This window comes from Erythrolamprus reginae, chromosome 2 (genome assembly GCF_031021105.1).
Source record: "Erythrolamprus reginae isolate rEryReg1 chromosome 2, rEryReg1.hap1, whole genome shotgun sequence".
Lineage (NCBI taxonomy): Eukaryota > Metazoa > Chordata > Lepidosauria > Squamata > Dipsadidae > Erythrolamprus > Erythrolamprus reginae.
The window spans coordinates 323,414,171-323,432,911 of NC_091951.1; the positions used below are offsets into that span (position 1 = coordinate 323,414,171).

The 18,741-nt window shown below is 39.3% G+C and overlaps 1 protein-coding gene across 7 annotated transcripts in view; it reads left to right on the forward strand.

Moving 5' to 3' along the window:
• MIER3 (MIER family member 3) overlaps positions 1-18,741 on the forward strand; it is a 34,634-nt gene that overhangs the window by 11,561 nt on the left and 4,332 nt on the right. For 2 of the 7 annotated variants that reach the window (XM_070743314.1, XM_070743315.1), the window contains exons 2-9: positions 5,596-5,741; positions 6,314-6,448; positions 9,298-9,418; positions 11,984-12,069; positions 12,514-12,586; positions 14,659-14,810; positions 17,113-17,194; positions 17,881-17,972. In XM_070743314.1, coding sequence (XP_070599415.1) covers positions 5,596-5,741; positions 6,314-6,448; positions 9,298-9,418; positions 11,984-12,069; positions 12,514-12,586; positions 14,659-14,810; positions 17,113-17,194; positions 17,881-17,972 — 887 coding nt within the window. Of the gene's footprint in view, positions 1-952; positions 1,159-1,461; positions 1,559-1,635; positions 1,670-2,155; positions 2,234-5,595; positions 5,742-6,313; positions 6,449-9,297; positions 9,419-11,983; positions 12,070-12,513; positions 12,587-14,658; positions 14,811-17,112; positions 17,195-17,880; positions 17,973-18,741 lie in introns of those variants that run through there. The other 5 variants (XM_070743316.1, XM_070743318.1, XM_070743317.1 and 2 more) reach the window with 5 other exon arrangements.

An 18,741-nucleotide genomic window follows, 5' to 3' on the forward strand; every position in this document is an offset into this window, starting at 1 on the left:
CAGTGTACATAAAAGAAAAGATACATTTGCCAAGAATCATGCGGTACAACACTTAATGATTGTCATAGGGGGTCAAATAAGCAATCAGGAAACAATCAATATTAATAGAAATCTTAAGGATGCAAGCAATAAATTACACTCTCATACAGTCCTAAGTGGAAGGAAATGGGTGATAGGAATGATGAGAAAAAACCAGTAGCAGTAGTAGTACAGACTTAGTAAATACAGTGTAGTTTGACTACACTGTACACAAAATACAAATGTAATGTAACAGTGTTGAGGGGATTGTTTGTTTAGCAGAATGAGTCCATCAGTGAAGCAACCGTGTAAAACAAAAAAGCTGGAAATTTTAACTTTCAAAAACTTGTTAGATTGGTGAGCCCAGGGATACCTTGTGGCCAAACCCCACTCTTTTTTTTCTCCTCAAAGTCTGTAGCCAGGAATTAATGGCTGAGCGTCTGGCATCATCGTCAGCCACTACGCGATTTGTTTAGTAGCTGCACTAGGATGGATGAAGGCGGCAGGTTCGGGAGATGCTTTGAAAACATTGGGAGTTGGAAACACTTTCCCGGGGATCCTCGCCTCCAACTAGAGGCGGCGCTCAGGCGGCCTGTCGGAGACCTGTAATGGGAACCCCACAAGCAGCCCGGGGGAGGCGAGAGGCGACGGCCTAAACGGCCCCTTCCAACTCTTGTCACTGCAGCTACTCGGGACTTACTATCTAAGCACATCGCGGCCAGGCGTTTCAGCCGCGGTGCTCGAACTACCGGGCCGGGCCGACCAGGTGGACTAGTCCCTTGAGGACCCGCGCCGTGGTTCTTTTATCCACGGCCCGTAACAGGGGTCCCACCAAACTTCGCTTATGAGGCGGGGGTCCGGGCTGCGAGCTGGGAGTTCCTATCTACCTGCCCCCTTCTCTTCCATCCGGCGTCCCTTCCCGGGGCTGCAGCCGTAAGCAAAGCCTCCGGGAGGATGGATGGAGCAGCAGCAACCTCGCCTCAGCCCGCCCGGCCAGGCAGGGAGGCCGCTTTCTTCCCCGCTCCTTCCCCACCCCGGCTGTAGCCCCAGTCCCGGCCGGCCTGCCATTGGCTTAGCGGCCCCATCCGGGCATTTGGCGCATCGCTGCTGCTCAGCCCGAGCGCTCCCAATATGGCGGAGGTGAGCGGGGAAAGTGGGTAGGGGCGCTGGGGTCCGGCCGGTTCCCGGTCGAATTTCGCGGCGGGGCGGCCCCTTCAGGCCGCTCCGGAGCCCTTATAACTCCCTCCCGGGGGTCGGAGGCCCAGTAAGGAGGCCTTGGGGGCCAGCTGGGGTCTCCTCAGGCTACTTGAAGCCGAGAAACGCAGCCTGCGCGACTAGGCCGCTGCTGTCTCCGTCCGTCCGTCCGTCGGTCCGTCTGCCTCTAGCTGTCTGCTGAGCGCTCTGCCGGTCTCCACCCACAGTCCCGGGGCCGGGAGCGGGGAGAGGTCTCCTTCCTCCGGGTTTAGCGAAGGGGATCGGGATCCGGGATGGAGGAGGCTCGGTCGGGGTGAGATGAGATGAAGAGGGAGGCGACGGACCGGTGAGGTTCTCCTCCGACGGGCAAGCCCGGATCTTTTGGTCACTCCTTTAAAGCTGCCCCTGTCACCTCACGGGCGGGCCCGGGCGGGATGGGACTGGTGTCAAGGCCCAGGTCTGGCATCGGGGACGAGGCGGAGGAGTTGGGGGGTGGGTGAAAGAGGAAGGTTGGAGGGAGAGAGACAACTTGGGGCGCTGAAATGCGGAGGAAAAGGGAGGCGAGAAGAGGAGCGGTGGGGGTGCGGTGGGGGGGGGGGGAGAAGCGATGGAGGGATGCTGAGGGGGGAAGGAGGGAAAAGAAATAAGTTAGAGGAAGAAATGAAAAAAAAGATGAGGAAGTGTGTGTGTGTGAGAGAGAGGGAGAGATGGATATATGTGTGTGTGTATGTATGTATCACATTTTTGCTGTATATATTGAATAATTAGGAGGGGTTGTATATATACTGTATATATTTATATATAGATATACTGTATACAGTATATTGAATAATTAGGAGGGGTTGCCTTAACATTGTCCTTTTATAAAACCACTTTTCCCAAGTCTCTCTGGCCAGCCTATTTCTAATCTTTCCCCCCCTCTTTCTCTCATTGCTTGTTCCAGGCTTCCTTTGGGAGTTCCAGCCCAGGTTTGTCCTGTTCAGTTCCTTCTTCTGTGATTCCGGCAGTGGGAAGCTTTTGGGTACGGCTAAGGGCCAGAGTACAGGCACATCTATCAAAGATGTTTTATGTGTTTTCTTGCTTATGTTAAAATGATTGCTTCCTCCTTCGTTGTCTCTAGTTCATGCTCAGTTGTTTTAGCCTAAAAATCACCTGTTCGGTTTTTACTGAAAGTACCAAGCTCTTTGCCAGAGGTATTCTGCCCTATTGAAATTCTTGTGATCAGTTTCAAATTGTCCTGTTTGATTTTCCAAACATTTATTGAATGTGCAAGAGGCTTCAGTTTAAAACATTACTGATTAAAGTTATATGTTGCTTCAGTGATCTGCACACCTCCTGAACTATGAAGCATGCCATTTTGGAATTAAACCATTTTCATTAGTTTGTATTTTTCAACATGAACGAAAATTACAGTCTTGATTACCATAGTTTCAAAAGTAAATTGGACTTACTATAAGATTATTAAAGTAGGTTTTAGACCCTTTAACAGTGCACTATATTATTTGTACAAAGAGAAATACTACAATAAAAGTAGGGAATGAGATCTGATTAGCAGCTTTCTGTTCACTTAGTGGAAATTTTTTTTGTGTCCTTCAATCCTATATACTTCTCCAATCCTCTTCCAGAAGTTCTGTCAACTCATTGGAATATGTTTAGGGGACAAAGTTGCAAGGATAGTGGGATGCTCAGCTAATAGATGTTGTTCCTGCAAAGTAAAATAAAAGCAATGTAAACGTATTTGGAATTAAATTTCATTGATGATAATGGGATCCAACCTTTTCTGGCTAGAATAGATTGTGTGTATTCGTATACATATTGCCTTAAGGAAAGTTCCATCCGATTGTGAAGCATTCATCCTTGATCCTAATGCTTCTTTACTTTTAAGCAATGACAATTTCTTTCTTTATAGGATGTTAATGAACTTAATAGAAATGTAATTTTATGAGTGGAAACAGCAAAGTTACTTTTGTCAGTGAAAATAAAGTACAATGTATCTATCTTGTAATAAAATCAAAATTAAAAATATATTTGACATACAACATCTAAATGTATGAACAGTCTTATATCTTTGATCAACTCGTTAGACAGTACATTATATTTTAAAATATTAACTAATTTGACTTAATGTTTCTGAGTATAATTTTGCCCCTTTGAATTCAGCATAAATTCTGAGTAGAGAAGAGTAGAACTATCTATCAAGGTATTCTTTCTTAAAGATGCATATTTAATAATACATATGTAATGTGTAAATATAAAACAATTTAAAAAGTACTTCAAATAAATTTTTCAGAAGAATTGGTAAAACATCTGCCTAATATATAGTGTAGTGCTACATTAGAAAATTGATATATGGCACAAGTTTGGATGGGTAAGATTCTCTCCAGTTGCTGAGCATGATAGTATGTTCACTTGGAAGTAAGCTCACTACAGTTCAGTAGGACTTTCTTTATGGGAAATTAGTTGAAAATTCCATTTTTTAAAACTTGATCACCATGTTTTTCATAAATAAACCCACCTGATTGGACTGATAACATCCCCAAGATGACTCACGACAGTAAGCACAGCCCTTGGTATGCCTGCAAAAACAATGTGATAGATCTGTTGCTGTGTTTCAAATGTTGGCCATTTGTCTAAAATCGGTCTTGGATTCTCTGAATCCAAAGCTGTTTTATTTCCCAAAATGGGCCTGTAAATCAGGCCCATTTCTTCAGAATGGCCTTGTTAACATTCATCTAGCAGACTGAGGAAGTGACATATGATATCCAAGTTTACTCCCCTCCCTTTAAAATTCATCTGTGGAGCTATAATATCACATTTTTAGGGAGTAAGCTTCATTAAATCATTATGGCTTACACTGATAAAGACAGGCGTAGAATTATATTAACTTTATAATCATGATCCAACTTTATTGTTACCTAAGATTTTTCATCTTATAGTAGTACAGTATGAATTTTATTTAGGATCAATGTTCAGTCTAAGAATCATTTTTTAAAAATAATGAGCAAAATCAGCTAAAGTTAAGCATTAATGATTGCATTAATTTTATGTTTTTTATCATAATGCTTAAACTCTTGAAATTTGCTTATTAAATGTCACATACTTGTCATAATCATTTCTATCATGATTGAACACACTTAATTAAGTGAACACAATTTGAGTAAACAACTCTGTTAAGTGCCATACATAATCCTTTTCAAAGAAAGAAAATTCTAAAAAATAAAATAAACTCTTATATTTTATGTACACTATTGCAAATTGCAGCTTGTTTAGATGGTTAATTTTGACAGTTTCAGGTAAATAACATACATTTTATATCCAAGTGTATATACTTTTCTTTGATAGAAACTGTATAATTTGAAGGCATTCTGTTAACTTCCAGCTTATTAAAAACAAAAATCATAAAGATACACTCGAGTCCAGCTTGAGTCCTGAGGGTTATAAGAGCCCATCTATGTAACATTCTTGACAACAGGATGGAATTCAGTTGATACTGTCTTCTTCCCTTTTTTCAGCCTTCCCTTTTAGCTTACAGTTTTGAGCTTTCTTGGTGGTCTCCCATCCAAGTATAAACTATGCTTTTCTTTGTCAAAATCACCCATGATCAGCTAGGTGTTTCTACCTGCCAATATTCATGCTTTAAAAATTGCCATTAATTTTCAAAATATGTTTTTCTAAATCTGCAAAACAGGCTATAACCATCCTCCCAAAGGGATATCCTGAAGCCATTGAAGCAACATCTTCCAGAATTCCTAGCATTTCACGACCTTAAAAATACTGAGATGGTTCTATAAACATAGTGAACTGTGGAAACCAGTTTTAACATTTTTTGGTAGCTTAACTCTTCCTCCAAAATGTATTAGCTTTAGAATTTGAACCATCTCTTTAAGATAAGTTGGCTATTTTTTAGCATTCTAAAATAGTGCTATTTTCCTGATAACAGATTATGTGAACTTCCACATACAAACTATTGTGCCCATATCGGTTTCAGCACATTCAGTAATCCATGAAATCAAAATCGAATAGCTATGAAAATGATAGTTACATTGTATAGCTACAGTGGGTTTGGACTGGTGTAGCTAATACTAGTACAGTATAGTATAAGTGCAAATATGATTATTTCAATTTTAGTGTAATAAAATCATTCTATTATGCCAGTTGAATGTGTTTGCTACAGGGAAATCCCTTTCTACTCCTATAGAATTGTTTTAAGATAAGAAGCATTAATCTAATATTGTCTTTGATTTACTCTGCAGAATGTACAGCTTTGTTTAAAATTCATGCCATAGTTGATTTCTTTGGGGCATTTAATTCTTGAATTTTGGTAATTTAACATTTAAAATATTAATACCTTTTGCTAAAGAGATTCAAATTATCTTTTTTTAGTTGGCTCTTTATCTTCTGAGGATCATGACTTTGACCCTACAGCTGAAATGTTGGTACATGATTATGATGATGAAAGAACTCTGGAAGAGGAAGAAATGATGGATGAAGGCAAAAATTTCAGTTCTGAGATTGAAGATTTAGAAAAGGTAAGACTCCCCCCCCCCCCAGAGAGTATACATCTAGAGGTTTATTCTTAAACATTTATTTGAGAATGTTGCATTCTACAACTTTTGTGGCAACAGTTTATACCACATAGTGATAGAAATCATTCCAATAAATAATTTCTGGGAACAGCTATTTAAAAAATAACTGGAAAACCTATTTACATGAGCAATATAAATGAGGGAAAGTAATGTTAGTACAACATTTTTTTGGAATGAAGTATTAGCTCCAAAGATAAATATAATTATTATATAATTTGCATATAATGAAACATTGATTGCTTTGTGGCACTGTCTTCAGGTCTCTTGTTGGTTAAGAGAATATCTTATATTTCAATTTAATGATGCATGCTAGATTGTAAACTAATAGTTCAAATTATTAAGGGGATTATCAGTTTCAATAAACAATGAAGCATGAATAAATATTTTTTACCAATAGCATAATTTCTATTTAATTATTTAAGCTACTTTATTCCTCAACAAATGTGCAAAATCATATGTTCTTCTACAAATAGCAGTCTATTTTCTCTTTATTTTTTATTTTTTTAAAAACTCAGGAAGGAAGCATGCCATTAGAAGATTTACTAGCATTCTATGGCTATGAACCTACCATTCCTGTTATAGCAAGTTCCAGCGCAGACAGTTCCCCAAGCGAACTTGCCGATGAGCTTCCAGACATGACTTTGGATAAAGTAAGTTTATCTGTTGCCCTAAAATGCAGGATATTCCTAGGTCCTATGATTATCATGACTTCATTCCACTGAGAGATTAAATTCTTTGATTACCTGACCATGAATCTGACATTGATTATTCCTTAAATTTCAGCAGGTTGTAGTTCTAGGTATACAGTGATCCCCCGGTTATTGCGTCCCCGACCATTGCGAACAGGCTAATTTGCGATTTTTCAACCCGGAAGTCAAAACACCATCTGCGCATGCGTGCCCTTTTTTCTATGGGCACGCATGCATAGATGGCGCCGGGCAGATCAGCTGCTGGGCGGCTTCCCTGGGTCTTCCCCCTCTTGCTGGCGGGAGGGCGAGCGGCGGGCATCAGCAAGGAGTTTCCCCACCGCCCACGCAAACTCCTCGCTGCCGCCCGCCCTTCGCCCGCCCACGCCGTTCATTCTCGCCGCTTCCCAGCTGAGTCCTGAAGCGAATTCGCTTCAGGACTCAGCTGGAAAGTGGCGAGAGCGAGCGCCAGCGAACGGCTTGTCCGCCGCCTGCCTGCCCGCTAGCGAGGAGCCGAAGATTGGGGGCGGCGCGGCTGTTTTAAAACGTCGCCGCCGGCATGGGGGGCTTGCCAGCACCCCCCTGACCCCCAACCCGGGTTTGGGGGGCTGCTAGGAAGCCGCGCCGCCCCCAATCTTCGGCTCCTCGCTAGCGCTGCAGAAGTAAAAACACCATCTGCGCATGCGCAGATGGTGTTTTTACTTCCGCAGCGCTACTTCGCGAAAACCCGCTCGTTGCGGGGGGTCCTGGAACGGAACCCTCGCAACGATCGGGGGATCACTGTATTTAACTTGAAAGCCATATTTCCGCCAAACCGGTGGGATGGATATGTGAGCAAGCCTAGCTGTAGGTAGAATAGCAGAATTCAGAATGAAGAGGGGATATCTATAGAATTGTAGAGTTTTAAAAATGTTTTATCGGTAAGATATTACAGCTTTGATGTAAACTTACAGTAGGATATAATATGGCAAGTGTATCAAGTGCTATTTTGTATAATTTTTTTTTCTTTTTTGTAAAGCTAGGATTTTTAAAAAAAGGTTTTTAAATATTGTTTGGGAAACTGGTATTCCAACTGTCCATTAGCTAACAAAAATGTACATATGTATATATGTAAATGCATTCAAACTCTGTCTTGTCTGTCTGCCCATCATTCTATTCATCCACCTACCCATCATAATTACTTAACTACTTGCACACACACACATTCAGAGAGAGAAAGAGGAGTAAAATTTGCAGGGAAATTAAAGTATTCTATATAATGGAAGCGGGTATTTCATAGAAATTAATTGCGGAGTTTTGAATGATTTTTTAAAAGTCACTTTCTTAAAACATCACTTGAAAAGGAATTCACAGAAAAGTAAGATAGCTATAGAGAGATAAAGAATAAAAAATTATTATGGATTAGAGCAAAGAATTTGAAATTAAACTTTATTTTCTAACTTTATAAAAATGCCGATATTGTGTTTTGGAGCAAAAGGTAATAACATTTACAGTGAAAGAGTGAGATAGTTATATGATATTTTACTCAAAAATACATTTTGCCCAAAGGAAAAGAGTGATGGGGAAAATTAGGTATGATCGACTGGGAGCTTATTATTGGGGTTGGGGGGAAAAGTTTAATTTACTGATATTTTTATTTTACATTAAAAGTGTAGTCCTTAAACCAGCTAGTCAACCAAGACAATTCTTACAATTTCTAAAAATAGAGAGGAAATAAATAGGCAAGTACAGTGGTACCTCTACTTAAGAACGCCTCTATTTAAGAACTTTTCTAGATAAGAACCGGGTGTTCAAGATTTTTTTGCCTCTACTTAAGAACCATTTTCTACTTAAGAATCCGAGCCTGGAAAAATTTCCCAGGAAGTTTGAGAGCGGCACGAAGGCCCGGCCAGTTTCCTGCCATTCCCCCTTTAATCCCGGGCATCTGGGCTGCCAGAGGAGCCTTTTGGTGGTGTTTAAGGAGGCTTTGGCAGTCCAGAGTGAACAAAGCATTTTCCTTTCTCTAGGCGCTTGGACAGGGAATAAACCTCTGCCAGCACCTAGAGAAAAGAAATGCTCCCTTCGCTCTGGGCAGCTGAGGAGTCACCACAGCGAAGGAAAGGAACCGTGTATTGGAGGCGCGTGCTCCTCGCCGCTTCAGAGTCCCTTTTTTTTTTTAAGCCTTAAAGTTTTGGATTTTTTTGATTCTCCTCAACTCACCTTCTTCCTTCGGCAGCGATTGTCCTCCTCCTCTTCTTCCTCCTCTTCCTCCCATCCAAATTCCAAGCTTTTATTTTTTTCCTAATGGGTTTGCATGCATTATTTGCTTTTACATTGATTCCTATGGGAAAAATTGCTTCTACTTAAGAACGTTTCTACTTAAGAACCTGGTCATGGAACGAATTAAGTTCTTAAGTAGAGGTACCACTGTATTGAATTAAGATTCTCTTTCAAGTTTTTTTCTTCGAAGATTGAGAAAACCAGTGTAATCTGATTGTAGCGCTTCCGTGATTGGAGAACAGACCCATTAATTACTGGATCCAGTTCACCTCTCCTCATCCATTTAATGCCCTAGTATACATTAGCACACGACTGTAATTATACATCTTTTTTCATACAGAGTTTATTGGAGGATTTTGAATGAGGGATGAGGCATATTAGGCACTTCTGTCCTGCCTTTGTATTAATTTCAATATGACACCTTGAGGTGAAAAATCACACTGAATTGCTCCCTCCCCTCCTGGCTCTGGATTGTTGTTGAATCAGAACTCAGCTTTATTAGTTAATTCTTTTGAGACGTGAATGATGCTAATGATTGATTCTTTTGATTATAGGAGGAAATAGCCAAAGACCTTTTGTCAGGAGATGATGAAGAAACACAGTCTTCTGCTGATGATTTGACACCATCGGTTACTTCACATGAAACAACAGACTTTTTCCCTCGACCTTTAAGATGTAAGGAAATATAATCAGTATCCCATATTAGCTAGATTAAAATTGTGAGACTGTTAGTCATTTGTCTTGGTTTGAAGAACAACAAATTCTGCAGGACTTGGTATATTTTGAAATTTTATTTTCTTTCTAAGCCATTTTGTCATACTTACAAAACGGTTGTAAAAATAAAGTTAAGAATTTTAACATAGTCCAGAAGTTATGCAAAAGGAGAGAACTATGATCTTATCTATGGTAACCAATAGTTCTGTGACATGAAAACCATGCTGTTTACCAAAGAATATCAACTGAACTTTTCTCTCCAAACCCCATCCTTTACAGTCTCCATATTCTGATTCAAAACATCCAGAGCATGCCTGGATTGACAGTATATAATTTAAGTACTAGTGGCCAGTGTTCCCTCTAATTTTTTGGGGGGGTGGGCGGAAAAGTATAGTGTCTGAGCGGCAGCCCCTTCGGGACTGGGCGGCACATAAATATTAAATAAATAAACAAACAAACAAACAAACAAATAAAAAACCCACCCTGTTTTGCCTCAGAGAATTTCAAAATAAAATACTGTACTGTGTGTCTATAACAGTGAGCTCATAATAGGGCAACTCTATCAATATCAAAATGCCACTTAAATAGTTGAGCTAGTTTCAAACTAGATTTTGATTTTCTTTCTCTCTTCCTTACTCCCATTCTTTTTCTTTCTCTTTTCCTTCCTCTCTTGTTTCTATCTGTTTCTCTCTCTTCCTCTCTTCCTCTCTCTCTCCTTCCCTCTCACTCTTTCCCTCTCGGCTTCTGGGCAGGTTTGGAAAACTCTGAGTTGATGATGATTTTTAAGTGAGCGATTGCTCACTGCTCAGCTTAGAGGGAACTATGCTAGTGGCATGTTAATGACCTTAAAGCAAAAGAGGATCTATTCTAGTGATTTCTTATGAATATTAAACAACATGGAGAGGTGAGAATTGAGGTCTGGTATTCCACACACAGTAACTATAGGCTCAGTTGCTTTGCCTCAAAACTACTGACAAGAATTTCCCACTCAGAAGTTACTCTAGAATTGTATCTTCAAATCTCAGATACTATGCTTGGCAATATTGAATGTAGCCAGTAGGTCTGCATGTCCCCTTCCAGTCTCACTGAAAGCCAACCAACAAAGCAATCAATATTATTTTCCATCTCTGACTGAATTTGAATCCTGTTCAAAAGAGCTAGACAATTAGCTTTCTTTCGGATCTTCTCTAACTGTCCATACCATGTTCTCAATATCATTCCCTAAGAAATATTGGACACAGTCAGACACAATTCATCTAATATGGCTAATATACTGTAGTCCTTAAGAGCAGGCAGCATCACAGCTTCTCTCTGGGTACATTAATCACCTACTTGACTTCTACAATCCCAGATCACATTGTCTCTTTTACATCATTCATTTCATGGTTCTGCCCGTCCAGACTTAGACCAAAAGAAACAAATCTTAGAAAATGTGATGAAATCTGTAAAGTAAAAGTAATTTAGAAATATAAGATTGCTATAAAAAGTATTATTTAGTCAGAATAGTAGGGCTAGGATATTACATGAATTCATTCTTAATGCATGTTGGCATGCACCAAGTAATTTTGTCGTGATTTTATCTTTGAGTTACTGTTGTGGACAGCCTGGAATTACATTTCTGCAAGTTAGGTGACCATGTAACTTTATTGATAGAAATTTAAGTGGAATGAATATATGTTATTACTGTATTCGTTGGAGTACAAGATGCACTGGAGTATAAGACACACCTTAGTTTTGGGGGAGGAATTAGTTTTGGGGTATTCATCTGGATGCTTCTTAGTCTAGTCAGCTTCAGCACATTAGTTCGCTCGTTTGGGGCACCCGTGCTTGCTTTTTATCCCCTGGTTGGTGATAAAAACTATTTCATTTCTCTCTCTTCATAGAGAGAAACAATGAGAAAAGCAGGCAAAGTTAAGATCGCTTGGCTAGCAAAAAAGGGAAGACCCTTCACTCCTTAGCACCTCATTGATGCTGAAAAAAAGCTTAGTAAAAGCTAGTACATTCTTAGTATAAGATGCCCCCAAATTTTCAGCCTCTTTTAGGTGGGAAAAAGGTGTGTCTTATACTTCAAATAATACAGTAGTCATTTTTCTCTGGAATTTTTAGGTATTGATTTGATGAAGATAAAGATAGATAAGGTTGGGCAGGGCAGGGCAGGGCCTGCACTTTTGCTTATAGTCAAATTTATAATTCTATGATGCAGGGATTAGGAGTTTGCAAAATGTTTCCATTTCCCAAAGGCTTCTCACTACCTTAAATGTTTTAATTCTTTCCATGCAGTTTTGGAAGTGTGTAGAGATGTAAACAGATGTTTTGAGCTCAAACAGGGCCTCTTCTGTGTTTCCATCATCCACAGTCATCTGATTGGGATAATACAAAAGTGTAATTATTAAATAAAGCACTTAACATTGAACATGGGAACATGTACAGAAGTTGGATGTGATTTGAAGGAGGCATTTTATTTCAATATTACAATAAAAATATTAAAATAGTTGTCTGTTAATGCTCCTTTTCTATTGTAAAAAGCAAACACTACTTGCGATGGTGATAAAGAATCCGATGGTGAAGATGTGGAAGTAGATACCGGTAATTCATCTGAAGATTTGCGAAAGGTAATTCTTAAAGTGGATCTATAGCAATATATAAATTGTTATATGTTGTATGTATATTCTATATACTTAAAGTATGAAAACAGTAATATCACGATGTATAAAATTTCCTAGAATAACATTTAGTCTGCGGAGTCTGCGGAGAGGAGTGGCATACAAATTTAATAAATAAATAAATAAATAAATAAATTTATTGCTGGACTCAAAGCTCCAAAATTTTATTTGCCTTTGAAAATATTTTATTTCCCCATTTTAACTGTAGCCTAAAGAGTAGGAGATCTGAGTGTATTGTTGCTGAATTTTGTTGTGATCTCAGTATGAGCCCAGTATTTGTGGGTATGGATCTTGAGAAACAATAGTATTTGAATCCTGATCTTTTTGGTTCACAAATATATACCATCATAATGAAACGTGTATGATCACAATACCACATTCTATCTTTTTCAGGAAATAATGATTGGTTCTCAATACCAGGCTGAAATACCACCTTTCTTAGGCAAAAGTTGCAATGATGAAAAAGGTAATTAATATTTTTTATTGATTGGATTTGAAAATAATTGTTTAAAATATATTATTAATTAAAGTAAAAATTAAAACAATAGATTTGAATTCAAGATCATGAGACATGGAATATTTGGTTGAATTATCTTGAACTTAATTTATGAATTGTTTTTGAGTATTTAAATGAGGTATGCTACAGAATACTATATTTATTCAAAAATTGCTAAGAATCACAGTGAAGACCACATTTTAACAGGCCTGTTGAGGAGTGGGGTATCTGTTACTTCCAATATTTAATGTGAAAATACTGTATATGATTGTGCTTGTCAGCTATATAATGGTGTGATTACACAGATGTTGCAAATGAGATATTGGTTATATCATGTGTAATTTCATTACATAAAAGTTATAAATCACCATAAAAGTAGTAAATTAAGATAAATTTAACTGCTGTGTCTGTATTCTTAATAGTTTGTGGTAACATATATACTAAATAGCAGGAGTACATATACTCCTTGACTTACAGTTGACTTATGGTTCCTTTAGTGACTGTTCCAAATTACAACAGCACTGAAAAATATGAGTTATGACTGTTTTTCAAAGTTACGATCTTTAGAGCATCCCCATAAATCAAAATTCGGGTGCTTGGCTGCTGATTCATATTTATGCTTGTTATACCTCTAGCTATGCAGCCAAGCATCCTACTTGCTTTTCCTACTGCCCGACCACACTGCTCACCCATTTTGAGACTGTCAGAAATCACTACCCCTAAATCCTTCTCTTCTGAAGTTTTTGCTAACACAGAACTGCCAATGCAATACTCAGATTGGGGAATCCTCAATCTGAGTATTGCATTGGCAGTTCTGTGTTAGCAAAAACTTCAGAAGAGAAGGATTTAGGGGTAGTGATTTCTGACAGTCTCAAAATGGGTGAGCAGTGTGGTCGGGCAGTAGGAAAAGCAAGTAGGATGCTTGGCTGCATAGCTAGAGGTATAACAAGCAGGAAGAGGGAGATTGTGATCCCCTTATATAGAGCACTGCTGAGACCAAATTTGGAATACTGTGTTCAGTTCTGGAGACCTCACCAACAAAAAGATATTGACAAAATTGAACGGGTCCAAAGACAGGCTACAAGAATGGTGGAAGGTCTTAAGCATAAAACGTATCAGGAAAGACTTAATGAACTCAATCTGTATAGTCTGGAGGACAGAAGGAAAAGGGGGGACATGATCGAAACATTTAAATATGTTAAAGGGTTAAATAAGGTTCAGGAGGGAAGTGTTTTTAATAGGAAAGTGAACACAAGAACAAGGGGTCACAATCTGAAGTTAGTTGGGGGAAAGATCAAAAGCAACATGAGGAAATATTATTTCACTGAAAGAGTAGTAGATCCTTGGAACAAACTTCCAGCAGACGTGGTTGGTAAATCCACAGTAACTGAATTTAAACATGCCTGGGATAAACATATATCCATCCTAAGATAAAACACAGGAAATAGTATAAGGGCAGACTAGATGGACCACGAGGTCTTTTTCTGCCGTTAGTCTTCTATGTTTCTATGACCATTGGAATGTCCCAAGGTTATGTGATCTCCTTTTGCAACCTTTTGACAAGTAAAGTCAATAGGGAAGCCAGATTCAGTTAAGATCTGGATTGCTAACTTATCAACTGCAGTGATTCATTTAACAACTGTGGCAAGAAAAGTCATAAATTGGGGCAAAATTCACTTAACAAATGTCTCGCTTAACAACAGAAATTTTAGGCTCAATTGTGGTTGTAAGTTGAGGACTATCTGTATAACAATATAGCTCCTCAGAAACATTGTAGAAAGTATGTGTATTCTTAAGAACATTGAGTATATGTATCCTTAAGAACATTGAAGAGATAGAGCAACAAATATCCTCAGAGAAAAGTCACAACTGGATCTTTATCATACCAGAGTGTAGGTCATAAAATGTTAATTTTAAAGCAGATTCTTATAAATTGTATATATTTTTTGCATAACTTACTCTCCAGTAATATAGGTAAAGAATTTCCTGGGGATTGTTGGATTACTGGGCACTTCATTCAATATTTCAATATTTCTTAATAGCATATGAAAATGAGGACCAGCTACTTTGGCAACCTGATATTATTTCAGAAAATAAAGTTAAAGAGTACCTTTTTGAAACTTCTGTAAGAACTGGAAATGAAAAAATAATTTGCAGAATTCCTGATGGAGTGCACACCCGGGACAATGAACAGGTATGTTTTAATCTTATCTCTACAATTTGCCAATTGAACTCTGTTTAGGTAGCAAAACAAGTACCGTATTTTTCGCTCTATAAGACGCACCTGCTGATAAGACGCACCTAGATTTTAGAGGAGGAAAATAGAACAAAAATATTTTGAGCCAAAAAGTAGCTATCACACATGAGCAAGTGTGATAGCTACTTATGCATCCATAATTCTATCCTTTCTATGTCTTCCTCCCTCTTTCCTCCCTCCCACTTTCCTTTCTATCTCTCCCTCCCTCTTTTCTTTCTATCTTTCCCTCCCTCCTTCCTTTCTATCTCTCCCTCCCTCTTTCCTTTCTATCTCTCCCTCCCTCTTTCCTCCCTCCCTCTTTCCTTTCTATCTCTCCCTCCCTCTTTCCTTTCTATCTTTCTTTCCCCCTGCCTTTCTCCAAGCCCTTCCTTTTCCCTCTCCCTAACTACCCCCTTCTCCCTCCTTTCTATCTCTCCCTCCCCCTTTCTCTCTCCCTTCATCTTTCATTCCCTCTCTCTCCATCCCTCTTCCTTTCTCTCTTCCTTCCTCCCTCTTTTTTGTTTTTTCTCTCTCCCTCCTTCCCTCCCTCTATGTCTTTCCCTCCCCCTTCTTCCCCCCTCTCTTTCTCTTTCTCTTGCTTTCTTTCCCTGTCTTTCTCTCTTGCTTACTTTCTCGCTTTCTTTCTCATTCTTTCTCCCCTCCTGTCTTTCTCTCTCTGTTTCTCTCTCGTTCACCACGCCGGCAACAGAGAGAAAAAGAGAGAGAGAGAGAGGGAGAGAGAGTGGAGGGCGCCGTTGTCTTCGCCTCTGCCCGGCAGCTCTGCAGCGAAGAGGAAACAGTCGCGCACCGCCTCCCGGGAGCCCGGCCGACTTTTGGAGCCGTTTTATTTTCGGCTGGGCGGAGGCGGCGCGCGGAGGCGAAGACACGGTGCCCGGCCACGCTCCGCCTCCCGGGAGCCCAGCTGAAAACAAAACGGCTCCAAAAATCGGCTGGGCTCCCGGGAGGCGGAGCGTGGCCGGGCACCGTGTCTTCGCCTCCGTGTGGCTCTGCAGCGAAGAGGAAACAGTCGCGCACCGCCTCCCGGGAGCCCGGCCGACTTTTGGAGCCGTTTTGTTTTCAGCCGGGCGGAGGCGGCGCGCGGAGGCGAAGACACGGTGAACGGTGCTTCGAGACCTCCCCGCCTCCTGAAGCGATTCCTGTAGCCTTCCCAAAGGCTCGGAACCGCCAACGCTCCTCCGGTGCCGCTCCGCCTCCTAAACCTGCGCGGTGGAGGCGTCCCCCGGCCCAGCACTTCCGGAGGCCGAAAGGCGCGGCTCTCTTCGGGGTTGGGAAGAGGAGAGGCGGCGACAGAGGCGGCGGTCTCCAGATGAGTATATCGCCGCCCCCCCCTCTGCTCCAGCGCCTCCCCCCCCCCTCCCTGCCTGCATCTTCGCTCCATAAGACGTGGCTGATTTTTCATCCTACTTTGGGAGGAAAAAAAATGTGTCTTATGGAGCGAAAAATACGGTATGTGGTGCTTTTTTTCTATTTTTTTTAAGCTAATACATTTTATATCTATATTAAATCTTATTATTTGGCTTTAAAACATTTGTCCATAAACAATGTTTATAGAAGGATTTGGTTAATTTTTGCTACCCAGATGAGGTCCCAGATTGCTGGGGGAATATGCTGCTTAGAAAGTGCTCTAAAGCACTATGAAGCGGTACATAAGTCTTAAGTGCTTTGCTATTGCAAATAGTGCAGATTGAAAAAAGAGCAGACCAAACAGAGAAAAAAGTTGATATAGTGGATCAAAGTTGATATAGTGGAGATTCTGCCCAGAGGAGAAATGGAGGAGAAACTACGTTCGTTGATTTATTTTTTCCCTAAGGGGCATCGCTCATTGTTCTAGATAATATTTAGTCCTTTGCTGCCCCCACTCCCCCAGCCACTCTATTTACATGGGAAGTTCATCTCACTGGTTGCAGGAGGAAGATAACTTTTGCCATTTTACCTTCTATTAGTGATCTCTGGCAGTCTGTTCTGGAGAACTGAAGGACCCTCCAAAACAGTGCAGAAAATAGTGTTCACTAAGCTTCTTCCATAGTGTTTTACCAGTATGATATTTCTGCTGGATCAACAGCATTTAGTGGTCGGAAGAGGTTTTGATCCAGCCTCATAACTGTTTACGCTGTACAATGTTTTATTTGAAGTGGCTAAAATAACCTTGTAATAGAAACATTTGACATGGGATTACAGCTGCTGGATTGTGTATGTTCCTTTTGACTAGTTAAACAAGAAATATTGCAATCTCTACTAGGCACTCTACGAACTCTTCAAGTGTAACCACAATCTAAAGGAAGCTATTGAGAAATACTGTTCAAATGGAAAGACATCACAAGGTAAGTTCTCTATCAAGAGGTTTATATGTTAAATAATGTTAAATCGTAAAGTGCAGACATGGATTGTGATGACTGTGTTATTCAATACAGTTCCTCGTATTTTTGTAATACCAGAACAAATTGCAGCCAACTAATCAGAGTGATGCAAGTGTAACAGCTGGAGTATTCCACATATTTAGATAATCAAAGAAGGCATCCAGTCTCTTGGAAGATTCTGTTGCATAATATTAAAGTTCTGATCTGTAACTGGAATTAGTTACACTTTTATAGACAAACATTTACTATTCTTTATTATTGTTGCAATACTAATAAATAAGAATGTTGAAACAATGAAATTGTATGAAATATACAGTTATATATGCATGACCTCATCATTAACCATAAGTGTTCTTACCTGCTGATTGAACCCCTGGTGCAATTGATGGAATACCATTTCCACTGATTGCTTACTGTTATTGGCTAGGTTCACCCTTCAGCCTAAGATATAAACTACAGCTTACAAACTATAGTACCTTCCAGACATAAGGTAAACAAAAATCAAGTAAACCATGTTATGGTTTAGTTTGCTGTATGAACCAGGCAAGTTTGTTGAAAAGGTTTTATTTTTTGAATTTTGAGACCAAATGCTTGCTGATTTATCATAATATGAAATGCTCATTAGTTTCTCTCTTCTTCCTCCTCTTAAGATATGACAGCTTGGACAGAAGAAGAATGTAGAAACTTTGAACATGCACTTCTAATATATGGAAAAGATTTTCATCTTATACAAAAAAATAAGGTGAGTGGTTTTAGAAATAAATTTTAAATGATAAAATTGTTACCATTTGAGTAGTTGGTCAGAATATGTAAAACAACATAAACAGCATAGTTTTTTGAACCAGTTACTTGGTTTTTAAAAAAAATTACAATGTATTACCATAGACATATTAGAGAAATATATAAACAGAGAAGGAAAAAGAACAAATGAAGGGGATAAAAGAGGAGGATACAAATGCGTAAACAAGGGATTTACAATTTATAGAGATTATAAATTACACATACCGGTATATAATTAATTGGTCATTAGCATGTGAAATACCCATCTAGTAAATGATGTGCCTCTTCTAAATTATTTTTAACTAGCTGCTATACTCATAAGTATGTTTCACTGTTTCATAGAAACATTAAAGTATCACTTGAGGCCTTTTGAAAATAATGTTATTATGCAGAACTAATTAACAAAATTAAAGTATATTACAAATAGTGTATCATTTCAAATGTAGCCATTTTAAAAGGACCTTGAAAATTAATGATATAAATAGACCAATTCAGAAAACATTCATTATATTGATGAAATTGTCCCATACACTGGTTAGATTATTTCCTTGTCAACTGTAGATCATGAATATTCTGGACTTTGCAAGAGCAGTGGATCCACTAGATTTGTCTATATAAGCTCCTAATGGATCCAAAGAGTCTGCAGAGGTCTTTGGAGATTTCCATGATTTCTTGTTCCAGTTAGATTATGGTAACATTCAACTATTGACTATTGCATTCCTCTGGACTGT